The following is a 13,841-nucleotide window of genomic DNA, read 5'->3' as shown; positions in this document are numbered from 1 at the left end:
AGAGCTTTTTCCCTGAGATCAGGAACATGACAGGGATGCCCACTCTCACCGCTGTTGTTTAACATAGTGCTGGAAGTTCTAGCATCAGCAATCAGACAACAAAAGGAAATCAAAGGCATCAAAATTGGCAAAGATGAAGTCAAACTTTCGCTTTTTGCAGATGATATGATATTATACATGGAAAATCCGACAGACTCCACCAAAAGTCTGCTAGAACTGATACATGAATTCAGCAAAGTTGCAGGATACAAAATCAATGTACAGAAATCAGTTGCATTCTTATACACTAACAATGAAGCAACAGAAAGACAAATAAGGAAACTGATCCCATTCACAATTGCACCAAGAAGCATAAAATACCTAGGAATAAATCTAACCAAAGATGTAAAGGATCTGTATGCTGAAAACTACAGAAAGCTTATGAAGGTAATTGAAGAAGATTTAAAGAAATGGAAAGACATTCCCTGCTCATGGATTGGAAGAATAAATATTGTCAAAATGTCAATACTACCCAAAGCTATCTACACATTCAATGCAATCCCAATCAAAATTGCACCAGCATTCTTCTCGAAACTAGAACAAGCAATCCTAAAATTCATATGGAACCACAAAAGGCCCCGAATAGCCAAAGGAATTTTGAAGAAGAAGACCAAAGCAGGAGGCATCACAATCCCAGACTTTAGCCTCTACTACAAAGCTGTCATCATCAAGACAGCATGGTATTGGCACAAAAACAGACACATAGACCAATGGAATAGAATAGAAACCCCAGAACTAGACCCACAAACGTATGGCCAACTCATCTTTGACAAAGCAGGAAAGAACATCCAATGGAAAAAAGACAGTCTCTTTAACAAATGGTGCTGGGAGAACTGGACAGCAACATGCAGAAGGTTGAAACTAGACCACTTTCTCACACCATTCACAAAAATAAACTCAAAATGGATCAAGGACCTGAATGTGAGACAGGAAACCATCAAAACCCTAGAGGAGAAAGCAGGAAAAGACCTCTCTGACCTCAGCCGTAGCAATCTCTTACTCGACACATCCCCAAAGGCAAGGGAATTAAAAGCAAAAGTGAATTACTGGGACCTTATGAAGATAAAAAGCTTCTGCACAGCAAAGGAAACAAACAACAAAACTAAAAGGCAACCAATGGAATGGGAAAAGATATTTGCAAATGACATATTGGACAAAGGGCTAGTGTCCAAAATCTACAAAGAGCTCACCAAACTCCATACCTGAAAAGCAAATAACCCAGTGAAGAAATGGGCAGAAAACATGAATAGGCACTTCTCTAAAGAAGACATCCGGATGGCCAACAGGCACATGAAAAGATGTTCCGCGTCGCTCCTTATCAGGGAAATACAAATCAAAACCACACTCAGGTATCACCTCACGCCAGTCAGAGTGGCCAAAATGAACAAATCAGGAGACTATAGATGCTGGAGAGGATGTGGAGAAACGGGAACCCTCTTGCACTGTTGGTGGGAATGCAAATTGGTGCAGCCGCTCTGGAAAGCAGTGTGGAGGTTCCTCAGAAAATTAAAAATAGACCTACCCTATGACCCAGCAATAGCACTGCTAGGAATTTATCCAAGGGACACAGGAGTACTGATGCATAGGGGCACTTGTACCCCAATGTTCATAGCAGCACTCTCAACAATAGCCAAATTATGGAAAGAGCCTAAATGTCCATCAACTGATGAATGGATAAAGAAATTGTGGTTTATATACACTATGGAATACTACGTGGCAATGAGAAAAAATGAAATATGGCCTTTTGTAGCAACGTGGATGGAACTGGAGAGTGTGATGCTAAGTGAAATAAGCCATACAGAGAAAGACAGATACCATATGGTTTCACTCTTATGTGGATCCTGAGAAACTTAACAGGAACCCATGGGGGAGGGGAAGGAAAAAAAAAAAAAAAGAGGTTAGAGTGGGAGAGAGCCAAAGCAAAAGAGACTGTTGAGAACTGAGAGCAAACTGAGGGTTGATGGGGGGTGGGAGGGAGGAGAGGGTGGGTGATGGGTATTGAGGAGGGCACCTTTTGGGATGAGCACTGGGTGTTGTATGGAAACCAATTTGACAATAAATTTCATATATAAATAAAAAAAAATAAAAAAACAAAAAAAAATAAAAAAAAATAAATTTCCTCATCTACTTCATGTTATCCTATTGTTTGTTATATATTTTTAAAGCTTCACATCCTCTTTGGAATAAGATGTGAGATGTATGTAGGAAATACATTTAAAAAGAAAAACTGAGCTAGTACCTAAAAACCAAAATTCTACCAAACTTCACTTTACTAAAATGAAGTTTCTTACTACCTTTCTGTTTGTTTTTTTTTAATTAAGCCAATAAAAGTGAGAATGTAAAACATTTTAGTCCTCAATGCATACAAAAACACTTTAATATATAGGATGGCTTGGAGATGAAATGCACATTTCAGAAGCCACTCAGTACATGACATCAAAATCAAATATTACTTTTTAGGACAATACTGGCATTTATTTTGGCACAATTTAAAGTCAATATTATGTATAAGATACCTTCAAAAATTAGTCACAGCATTACTCCCTCAACTATTATATTTAATAATATATTGCATTTGCATTTTAAATGTTTTCTTTAAAGATGCTTTACAGATATGCCTTTCAAATAAAAAAAATATTGACAAATTACCTGAAAAGATGGAAATGCTAATTCAATAGCCATAAAGCATTTACACATCACATCAACAAAAATACAACTTTCATAAATATTAAAGAACTAGAAATAACAATTTTGATAAATACTATAAGAAATATTTGACTTCAGAAATACTGACAGAATTAAACCTTCAGGTTGATGTCACTTTGCTTGAGGTATTTTCCATGTTCTCTATCTTCTATGTAAAACTCATGTTTTGTAAAATCCAGTCCTATAATATTAGAGAGGAGAAATTGTTAATACTCACTATAAAATGACTTTTAAGATTTCATCCTTTTAAATAACCCTATTGAAAAACTTAATTTAAAAAGCCTAATTATATGTCCTATCTTTAAAATTTCTTCAATAAATGCAATATGAATATGATGTTAAACAGATTTCTCATGAAGTATTTGTGGGAAAAAATAAGGTAATAATTTTAATGATCTACCAAATGTATTATATCTCAAGATCATTTAGATCATATGTCTGTACATCAGAGCTCCTGCGGTTTCTAAATAATATAAAATCAGTAAAAATGAAAATCAAAGTCAATCATTAGGAAAAAATAAGGCAAATTTGCTAGCTTATTGGCAAAAATGATTAAATGTTGAATTTTTAAGAAGGCTGAACTGCTGGGGGCACCTGGGTGGTTCAGTCGGTTAAGCGTCCAACTTCGGCTCAGGTCATGATATGGTAGGTGAGTTAGAGCCCCATGTGGGGCTCTGTGCTGACAGCACGGAGCCTGCTTAGGATTCTCTCTCTCCCTCTGTCTCTTTCTCTCTCTCTCTCTCTCTCTCAAAAACTCAAAAAAATAAAGAAAACTAAACTTCTATTCTCTTAAGTATACATTTAAATTACCTCCTGTTCTGCGGAAAATTATAGTTGGGAGGCATCACCTGTCTTCTGCCCATTCCATGAGATCGTGAGAGCAAGCAGTCTATATACATGTCCCAGAAATCCTGAGCTATGCTTAAGAAGACATTATAATGTCTAGGCCGCTGGGATTTTTGCAAAAACAACATGAAATTCCAGAAAGCGTCCACATTGTGCTGTATCTTGAGTTCCTTGAGATCTATCAATGTCAAAGAGCAAGAATTCCAGCATTGGAAATCAATATCTTCTGTGATGCCTGGGCTGATACTGGCAAGCACCCCCTTTTGAAATTCAAAGTCAGCATTAATCAGATTGATCAGCATCATGCAGCCCAGTGGTAGGTAGAACCGTCCTCTTGTGGCAAAACCCATATTCTATAGAGAAAAAAAAAATGAGGGAATATATTTTTAAGTTAAAAAGAAAATTATTCAATTATTCAATGATCTATTTAAACCTAAAATTTTACAAAGACATATGTATGTGTTTTTGATCAAGCCAAATCTGTCTACTATGTATTTGTTGATTTTCCTCTAAGTTGCTGACTCTCAAACCTTGTTTTGAAAAGATACAGTTACAATCTATTTACCAATGTTCTGATAAAGTCTTCAGCAGCCACTGAAATGCGATACTTGTTTTTGAAGATGTGATGGATTCATTTCATCACAGACTTTTAGAGCTGAAAGAAATCTTTGTTTTAATTTTTTTTAATGTTTATTTATTTTAGAAAGAGAGACACAGCACAAGCAGGGGAGAGGCAGAGAGAGAGGGAGACACAGAATCTTAAGTAGGCTCCAAGCTCAGAGCTGTCAGCACAGAGCCCGATGTGGGGCTTGAACTCACGAGCCGTGAGATCATGACCTGAGTTGAAGTTGGATGCTTAACTGAGTAAGCCACCCAGACACCCCTGAAAGAAATCTTTAAAAACATATGCTCCAACCTTTACAAATTAGAAAAATTCTCAACTGATATGGCTATGCACATTCTCAGGTCTCCTGTGTCCGTATCTAAGACTCCTACCACAACACATTCCAACTAAGTGAATCAGAACAGGCTATTCCATGTGTAACCATGAGAAAAAGGTGTTTTTTCCCCTAAATTTTAGATGTAACCTATCTATTAACCCAAATGGTGTTGGATGTTCGAGCACCATTTAATGTTTCAAAGTTACTGACACTTCTTCCATTTCTATTCATTGAAAAATATTTGTTATGCACTGATGTCTGGTGGGTCCCTGGCTACTCTCAGGTTGTTCAGGATCTGTTTGCAGAAGATTAAACAGACATACCTTTAGGAGCAGGAAGACAATAAAGGTGATATGAGCTAATATGACATAGTGTAGGGCCAATGACATTCAGCAAAATCTTGCCATTTTCTAATGGTCTTTGCTCAAGTTTCCCTGCCAAATCATCACTCAGTAAACTGGCTACATGAGTGGAAGTCAAGGACTAAATTGGCTTTGAATTGCTACAGAGCTGGCATTGGAAAAGTCCCTGACACAACCTTGACAGCCATGGCCGAGGAGTGGAGAGGGGGGACAAATCCAGAAGACTCACCACCTCCTTACCCATATACCACCGTCTGACATCTCCTCCAAAATAATTTAGGGTAAAGAGACAAAAGAAAAAAACAAAACAAAAAACTTTGCTTATTCAGGTCTTTTCACATCGTCAAAATCTGTGCAGATTCCCAAACTGAGCTGGCAGTGTCAAATGTATGATAGAAGTTCTAAAAGGAAATGACTGGCTGGGGCCTGAGAATTTTCTTCCAAGAGAATTTTCAGGTTACACTCCCGACCAGTGCCCTCCTGCAGGTAGGGTCATCTGGACTCGCTCGGAAGAGGGAGTCCGAGCGGAAATGGAGTACCTCTTGTCTGCGCCGAGGCGCGCGTCCAGCGCGGTGTTCGGTGAGCGCTGAGCTCACTCAAAGGTTGCAGGCGGCTCCTGACAGGTAGGGACAAGAGGACTTAGAAGGCTCCAGACGACCCCCGGCCCTCCCGGCTCCCACCCCTTGCCCAACCAGGTCCCACCCCAGTGGCAGGCGAAAAGCGGGAAGCTGCCCTCCACGCGATCCTCTACGCGCGCCGCGAGCACCTCAAACTCGCCCAGCTGAAGGGTGTCCGCAGTTCGATGCTCCGGGGCTGAAAGGCTCTGGCTCGCCGATGGCGGCGCTGCGGGCTCTGTTGCGGCCCCGCGAGTGGCGCCCTAGTCAGCGCGCAGCCCTAAACCATGCTCCTTTTCTAGGGAAAGAGTGAGGGGGCAGAGAGTGGGTGGTCACGCTGCCGAGACCCAGCTCTCATCTTGCCCACCTTCCCACACTGGGCACCCACTGGACCCGCCACTCCCTGCCCTCTGTTGCTGCTCCTGTCATGCCCTCCTCCCAATTTTGAAATTACAATTGCTCAGGTCTTCCTCGCCCTCCCCCCTCCCTTCTACCTTTCTGCCTTTGAGAAAATCCATCACAGCAGTCAGTCCACTATGTATTCCAGCTGTCTCCTCCCTGCACCCACCCAGCCTTCACACCCTATTCTCCTGTCCAGAGAAAAACTTTCATAAGGCTATGGACCCTATTGAAATGAACCTCCTTGATGAGTTCTAACCTCTAGCGAAGCACCATTTAAATTATTAATAGTAACACATACACATTGCAACGTTATCTTCCCCTCTACCTAAATACACAGTGTTTAACTTTGAGAAGATAGTTTTCTTTAGTCTTTGGTAGAATGAAGACTTTGGGCAAGTCCCTTAAATATCTGTATATTGTGCATCAATCTCAGCCTTGACACATCGTTTGTACTATATGTTTAAGTCTGACTTCTATCCCCAAATCCCAAAAGCAATCATCACATGGAGCTGTAAGGGAAACCAACCCAAAGCTAGTTGTCTTAACCCAACTTATCTTTAAGCAGGTCACCCTTTCCTCACTGGTTCTTGAGCTGGGATGGTTAAGATTATGGGACAAACTCAACAGCCAATTTCCCAGCAGTTGTCTTCCCTACAGCTCACTTCTCCCAACTCTACCATTATACAAAAAGCTACACTCTGCCCTCCTCATTATATGAGTGCAGCCATCATTATTAGTCTTGCCCTGGCAATACCCTTCCATGTCCCTTCCATCTCTAGGACTAGCTCCTGTACAAAACATAACTGCAAAGTGAGTCATTTACTCTGATTAGGTAGAACACACACAAATCCATCTCATACCAGATTTTCTTCAGCTCTAGGTTTCCAGGCATTTCAGTCCACTATTAACCATGGCCTCTTAAAGTTAGCAGAGACATTAAAAGTTACCTAATCCAACATTCAGCATTCTATCTGAAGTTTAAACCCTGCACTCTCCCAAAGAATTCTTCAACCACCAAAGCTGTTGTCCAATTTGACTGGGCCTTGGGCATTCCACTCCTATATACTAAGGATATAAACCATCAATTCACAGAAGAGTAATACCCCAAATCCAGTATATATGAGAAAAGATGCTCACATTCAAGGAGATAATGCATTGTTTTCTCTCATTAAAGTTTAACAAAAATTGAAGCATTTGATATTATACAATGTTAGCAAATTTTTGAGCAAATGAATATTTTCATATACTTTTGAGAAGAGTGTCAGCTAGTAAGTATAAGCACCATACATAGAAGAAAACTGGCAGAATTTCTTTAACCTGAAAATGATCCAGAAATTCTGCTCTTGGTTCTACCCTCAAGTCAATGAAAAAACATATCTACAATGTGACTGATTTCTCTCCAGGGTCCACTGCTACATTATAAATAGAAACTGCCTAAATGATGACAAATGTACTTTTTAAATTATTGTTGAGTAATCAAGAAAGTGAAATCTCCAAGGAAAGAAGAAGGGAATAGAAGAGAAAGAAGAATCAAAGGGTAAGTAAAAGAAAGCAAAGGAGAAAAAAAAGGAGGAGGATTAGAAAAGTGAGACATAGTAAATTTGGAATTTGTCAATAAATATGTATGGTGAAAGGTAAGATATTGAATTACACTTTGTAAAGTTGTTAAATATGTATGTAAAATTTCTTTGGTAGTTTCTAAATGACAGAAATAAAGAACAAAGATTTTGAACAGGTGGAAAGTAAAAACTGAATATGAAAAAACAGATTGATTTGTGAGCAGTATAGGCAGTCTTCCTCTGTGCTTTGCTGTAGGCTACATTTTTGTCCTTTGAGTCATCTAGGGTTGACTGACTTTTCTCCCAACTCTAACATGACCCACTGTTACAGCGAGCAGGCCACTGCAGGCCCTTCCTCCTGGAGAATCCAGAGAAGTTCCAGAAGCAGAAGACAGCTCTGCTACTCTACAAAGGAGTAGTATCATCTCAGCCATGAAACCTATTGTTGAACCTCTACCTCTTAGGTGTGGTGCTGACTCTGCTCTCCATCTTTATTAGACTGAGGGAGTCCCTGGGGGCTTACTGGAGAACCTATTTCCTGGGAGCTCCTGGACCACCAGAGGTCAACTAGCTAGCACACAGCCCCAAGCGCCTTCCAGAGGTGTGGGTGTGGATAAGACCTCCCTCCACCAGCTATGACCTTGGAACACTGACCTAAGCATATCCATCCAGGTGTCAAATGGCTGGAAAGGCAAGATGAGAGTATCAGTGTTATCAGAATTATTAACCGGTCCTTGAAGGGCCTCTCTCTCTGGATGCTCCTTGTCCGGGATAAAGAGCCTGTTTAATACATAGGTGTGAGTGTGTTGCCTATAACTGTGGGATGGAGTGATGTCACTCTTCTCCCTGGGTTCTGCTGTAAGATTTGCTGCCCTTGGCAACATGGCTCTGACATCTCTTAGACGGAGGTTTGTGCTTCACATTCAGCTTTTGGGAGATGGTGTCATTTTCATCATTATTTCCTCAACATCTGCCAAGAGTTCCTTTGGACTTGGGTAACCTATGGTCATCTTATTTGGTGTTCAGCCTCTCTTCCATGAGAGCTTGTCTATGTGCAGATAACAGTTGAAGCAGTGGGTGGGTTGGCTATAGGGAGGGGGATGAGGGAGTAGTCAGTGTCCAAGTCTCATTGTTTCACATGTTAAAGTCCCTTCTTCAACATAGTGTGTATGTTCATACATTGGTCTGAAGGGGACAGTGGGATGGTTAAGCCAGCTCAGGACATAGCATTATGGCCACCATGTGGCTTAAATGAATTTTGCTAATGAAATAAAGTTGAATATATATTTTTTAAAAAGAAAGAAAAACAGGTTAACAAATAGGAACTCAAGAAAGCAAGAATACAGGTGAAAAAAAGCATAGAAAAAATGACAAGTAGAAAGCACATTTAAAATGGAAGAACTAAATCAATAATCACAATAAACATATATGGTCTGAATTTGTCGATTAAAAGAGGAAAGATGTGGGGTGCCTGGGTGGTTCAGTCGGTTGAGCGTCTGACTTCAACTCAGGTCATGATCTCGCAGTTTGTGAGTTCAAGCCCCGCGTCGGGCTCTGTGCTGACAGCTCAGAGCCTGGAGCCTGATTCTGTCTCTTCAGATTCTGTCTCTCCCTCTCTCTCTGCGCCTCCCTCGCTCATGCTCTGTCTCTCTCTCTCTCTCTCTCTCTCTCTCTCTCTCTCTCTGTCAAAAATAAATAAAAAAACATTAAAAAAAAAAAGAGGGACTCACAGGTAATTAAATAGGGTGCTATTGCCTCAGAAATAGATAAATCGACAATGGAGTAGGTTAAATAGCCTGGAGACAGACCTACACATTTATGGAGACTGTGTATGTGATAAAATCAATATAGTATAGATCTGTAGGAAAACAGTGGTTTCTTCAATAAATAAGGCTAGGACAATTGGTTATCCATTTGGAGAAGATAAAAGTGGATTTCTACCTCATACTATCACAAAAATCAATCACAGGTAAATTAAGAATTTAAATGTGAAAACAAAGCATTACAACTTTAAGAAGAAATTCAGCAGACTATCTTTCTGATCTTGAGTTTGGTAAGAATTTCTTACACAAAATACAAGTAGTGCCGACCATAAAAATTACTATATTTAACTACATTTAAATTAGTGTTCTGTTAATCACAAGACATCATAAGTAAAAATAAAAAATAACTGTAATCTGGGAGACAATAATTACAGTACACAAAACCACAAACATTGCAGTTAGGATCCAAGAGTTTACCATGGAATCAACAAGAAAAGCACAGATACCATAATAGAAAACTCAGCAAAAGGCTTAAAGAGCCATTTTATAAAAAAAGCATAATGAATGAATACATAAACATATTCATAGCCTTACTGCAAGCAGAAAGTGTAAATTAAGACCACAATCAGATATGAACTAATACCTTTCAGTCTGCAAAAATAAAGAAGTCTAGCAATATCCAAGTATTGGTGAGCATGTAAAGTATATTAGTCAGGGTCCTCCAGAGAAACAAAGAAAATATATATATATATATATATGACTTTATATATTTAAAGAGATTTATTACAAGAAATTAGCTCATGTGATTATGGAGGCTCAGACATCTCATGATCTGCCTTCTATAAGCTGATGATCCAGGAAATCTGATGGTGTAGTTTCAGTCCAAGTCCAAAGACCTGAGAACCAGGAGAGTCAACAGGACTAAGTCCCAATCCAAGGGAAAGAAAGAAAACCAATATCCCACCTCAATAAGTCAGGCAATTCTCTCTCCCTCTGCCTTTTTGTTCTATTTAGACCCCCAAGAGATTGGATGATACCCACCCACATGGAAGAAGGCAACCAACCTTCTTTGCTCAGTTTACCAATTCAAAAGGTCATCTCATCCAAGAACACTCTAATAGATTCACACAGAAATTCCATGTAACCAAATATCTGGGTACCCAATGTCCCAGTCAAATTTACTCATATAATTAACCATCACATGAAGCAATAGGCACTGTCACACAGCTAAGAAAGCATGAACTGATTTGATTAGTCTAGAACACAAGTTGGCACTATCTTGTAATTTGAACAAGCACATAACCTGCAAGATGTCTTTTCACTCCAGGAGTGTGTGTGTGTGTGTGTGTGTGTGTGTGTGTGTGTGTGTATTTAATTTTTTAATATTTATTTATTTTTGAGAGACAGAGAAAGGCAAAGCACATGCAGGGAAGGTCAGAGAGAGACAGAGACACAGAATCCAAAGCAGGCTCTAGGCTCTGAGCTGTCAGCACAGAGCCCAATGTGGGGCTTAAACCTACAAACTGTAAGATTATGACCTGGGCTGAAGTTGGATGCTCAACTGACTGAGCCACCAGGCACCCCTCCAAGAATATATCTTGAAGAAAGTCTTGCATATGGGTACCAAGAGACATACACTAGAATGGAATATTCTTAGCAACACTGTTCATAAAAGCAAAAAAACTTAGAAACAGTCAAAATGACCATTAACAGGAGAAAGGATAAATTAACTATGATATGTTCTCACACTAGGATGTTACTGTGTAGTGATAATGAATAGACTCCAGCTATACTCATTATAGATGAAAAAATAATTTTCAGAAAATACCATTTTTATAAATTTCAAAGACAAACAAAATGAAACCATATTTTCTTTACAAACACATGTATATTATAAAATAATTTTAATAGTAAGAACATGATTAACATGAAATTCAGGAGAATGGTTAAGTTTGGGTATACAAGGGAACGAGATCTAGAAAGAGTGGGGGCACCTGGATGGCTCAGTCAGTTAAGCGTCCAACTTTGGCTCAGGTCATGACCTCACAGTGTGGGAGTTTGAGCTCTGCCTCAGGCTCTCTACTGTCATCACAGAGCCTGATTCTGATCCTCTCTCTCTCTCTCTCTCTCTGCCCCTCCCATGTGCACTTGCTTGCTCTCTCTCAAAAATAAATAGACATTTAAAAAAAAAAGATCTAGAAGAATGTATAAAGAGCTTCAATGAATGGTGGATTGATTAGTCATTATGACTATGGTTTCCAACATATGTATGTTTTGTATATTCCTTTCTATTATTGAATAGTGTATAATAAAAGTGTTAGGATAATGAGAGCCTAATATATTTCAAATACAGAAAGACAAAACTTGCTGACTGGTCACAATGATTTGAAATGGAAAGAAAAGAAAACTAATGTTTTTAGCATACCTGCTTATGGGGGTGACAATAACAAATATGAAAGATGGAAAGGGAGGTGATTAGTGGGGAGGATAAGTTTGATTTAGTATTTGTTGCATTAGAATTGATTTTGGATTTTCTGGAATATCTAAAATTTAGCTAGAAATATAATTAAGTTGAAAGGTCTCTATTTTGATAGAAAATTGCTGCTTTGAGAATATACATTGATAAGATACAGTTGAGAAGATGGAGGACTATGCCCAAATTTAGGGAGTCTATGAACTGCAAATGGAATCAATGAAGGAAGGAGAGAAAGAGCACTCAGTCTATATAAGCTCTAGGATAGTATAATATCACAGAACCAAAGGGAGGATGCTATGGTCTGAATGTTTGTGTCCCCCCAAAATTCATATGTTGAGGTCCTAACCCATAAAGGTGATGGCACTAGGCCTTGGAGAGACTTAAGTCATGAGGATGGAACCCTCATGAATGAGATTAGTGTTTTATAAAACAGGCTCCAGAGAGATCCTTAGTGCCTTCTAACATGTGAGGACACAGTAATTACCCAGTCTTTGGTATTTTGTTATAGCAGCCCAAACGGACTAAAACAGAAGATATAATTCAAGAAGCAGGGGTGCCTGGTAGAGTATGTATATAACTATTGATCTCAGGGGCATGAGTTCAAGTCTAACATTGGTCATGGAGCCTACTTAATAATAGGAAAAAAAAAAGGAGAAGGCAGAAAGAGGAAAAGCAGGAGGAGGAGGAAGAGGAGGAGGATGAAGAGGAAGAGGAAGAAGAAAGGAGAAAGGAGAAGGAGAAGAAGGAAGAGGAGAGGGAGGAGGAGGAAGTGGAGGAAGAGGAGGAGGAGGAGGAGGAGGAGGAGGAGGAAGAGGAGGAGGAGGAGGAGGAAGAGGAGGAGGAGGAGGAGGAGAACCAGAAGACAGCAGTTAGTCAAACACTTTAGAGAAGGTTAGGAGAACTGGTCTTGAAATGAGGTATTTCATTTGGCAAAAAGAAGGCGCAGTAGTGAAATTCAAAAACACACAATACATTTTAAAATAGCTATGAAAAATTCATGCAGAAGTTTAGATTTAACAGTCAGTATCTGTAAAGCCAAGTTAACTAATCCAACTAATTTATCATTATATCCAAAGCAAAACCTTTAACTAAGCAGATATGTTTTCAAAGACATGCATTATTTTTATTAAAATCACCGTCACCGGCAGCAGTATATTCATCACCATCCTATCATGATCATCTGTTCGCAGCACAACCCTGGCCATCCAGAGACTCCATCTCTGAGTTGTATGATAGAGCATCTCTCATTTTCTGTCACCTTAGGCCCTAACCTACTTCAAAGTCCCTTCTACTTAATTCAGTCTTACTTCTGCAACTAGGTGTTCATCTTCATTACATTCCTTGGCATCTATTCCTATTTGTATTTGGCATCTATACTACCTATGTTGTCTTTTTTCTATGAAAACGTGTCCTCTTTCCTACTAGTTTATAAAAAATACTATGTTTATTTCATATTTTTCTAGTTACTGGCATATAATACAATAGGCACTCAATAAATATTTTTAGCTCATTTCTACTTCATATCCATAATATTCCCTCCATGTAGGAAGATCTGTCAAACCCAAGTCTTGCAGAACTCTAGTGTTGCCTGTGAAGACTGCCTGGTTTAGTCAGGCCAGTAGTAGCCTAGTCATTCCCCCCAACCCACCATTCTTCCTACCTTCCAATCACTTAGTTGCGGTTCTGTCACACTTGTGTTTATTCCAGTTCTCCTTTATACAGCATGCTTCTCCAGGAAATACTGCCATCATCACACCCCACAGAATTTAGAAGAGCACTCCACACACACAGCAGGGACATGTTGACTGACTAATGCTGAATACCTACAAAAAGAATAATTTTCCAATTCATTGATCTTCTGACTCATTATAATGAAAGACATTAATTTAAAACATCTACAGTTGCAATTGCCTCTAGTAAACCTTAATAATGATGTATTTATCAAAATGTGATTCAATGACCTTAGGGAGAAAGAGCAGGAAATGAAGTTTCCTTGCAGAGAAAACAAGCACTCCTTGACTGTGACTAATTGAAGGGAAATTAGAAGGCATAATTTTTTCAGGAACACAGAGACAAAGATGAACAGAATACTGTCTCTGGAAATAAGAGAAAAAGTTCAGGAGAAAGGTTGAA

General features: G+C 39.2%; 1 protein-coding gene across 3 annotated transcripts in view; it reads right to left on the bottom strand.

Annotated features, from left to right (window-relative positions):
* The window catches only part of FAM237B (family with sequence similarity 237 member B), a 174,785-nt gene that overhangs the window by 142,914 nt on the left and 18,030 nt on the right, over nt 1-13,841 (bottom strand). Inside the window, exons 3-6 of one of the 3 annotated variants that reach the window (XR_005789036.1) lie at nt 13,369-13,531; nt 5,661-5,806; nt 5,434-5,510; nt 2,834-2,926 (exon numbers count right to left, since the gene is read on the bottom strand). Coding sequence is in view for 1 of the 3 variants with exons in the window: in XM_040471574.1 (XP_040327508.1) it covers nt 3,552-3,941 (390 nt within the window). In the remaining 2 variants the exon portion in view is untranslated. Of the gene's footprint in view, nt 1-2,833; nt 2,927-3,551; nt 3,945-5,433; nt 5,511-5,660; nt 5,807-13,368; nt 13,532-13,841 lie in introns of those variants that run through there. The other 2 variants (XM_040471574.1, XR_005789032.1) reach the window with 2 other exon arrangements.

This window comes from Herpailurus yagouaroundi, unplaced genomic scaffold (genome assembly GCF_014898765.1).
Source record: "Herpailurus yagouaroundi ecotype Mexico unplaced genomic scaffold, PumYag 100, whole genome shotgun sequence".
Taxonomy (NCBI): Eukaryota; Metazoa; Chordata; class Mammalia; order Carnivora; family Felidae; genus Herpailurus; species Herpailurus yagouaroundi.
Note: the sequence above shows the minus strand (reverse complement) of the source record. Positions and strands in the feature narration are given on the sequence as shown.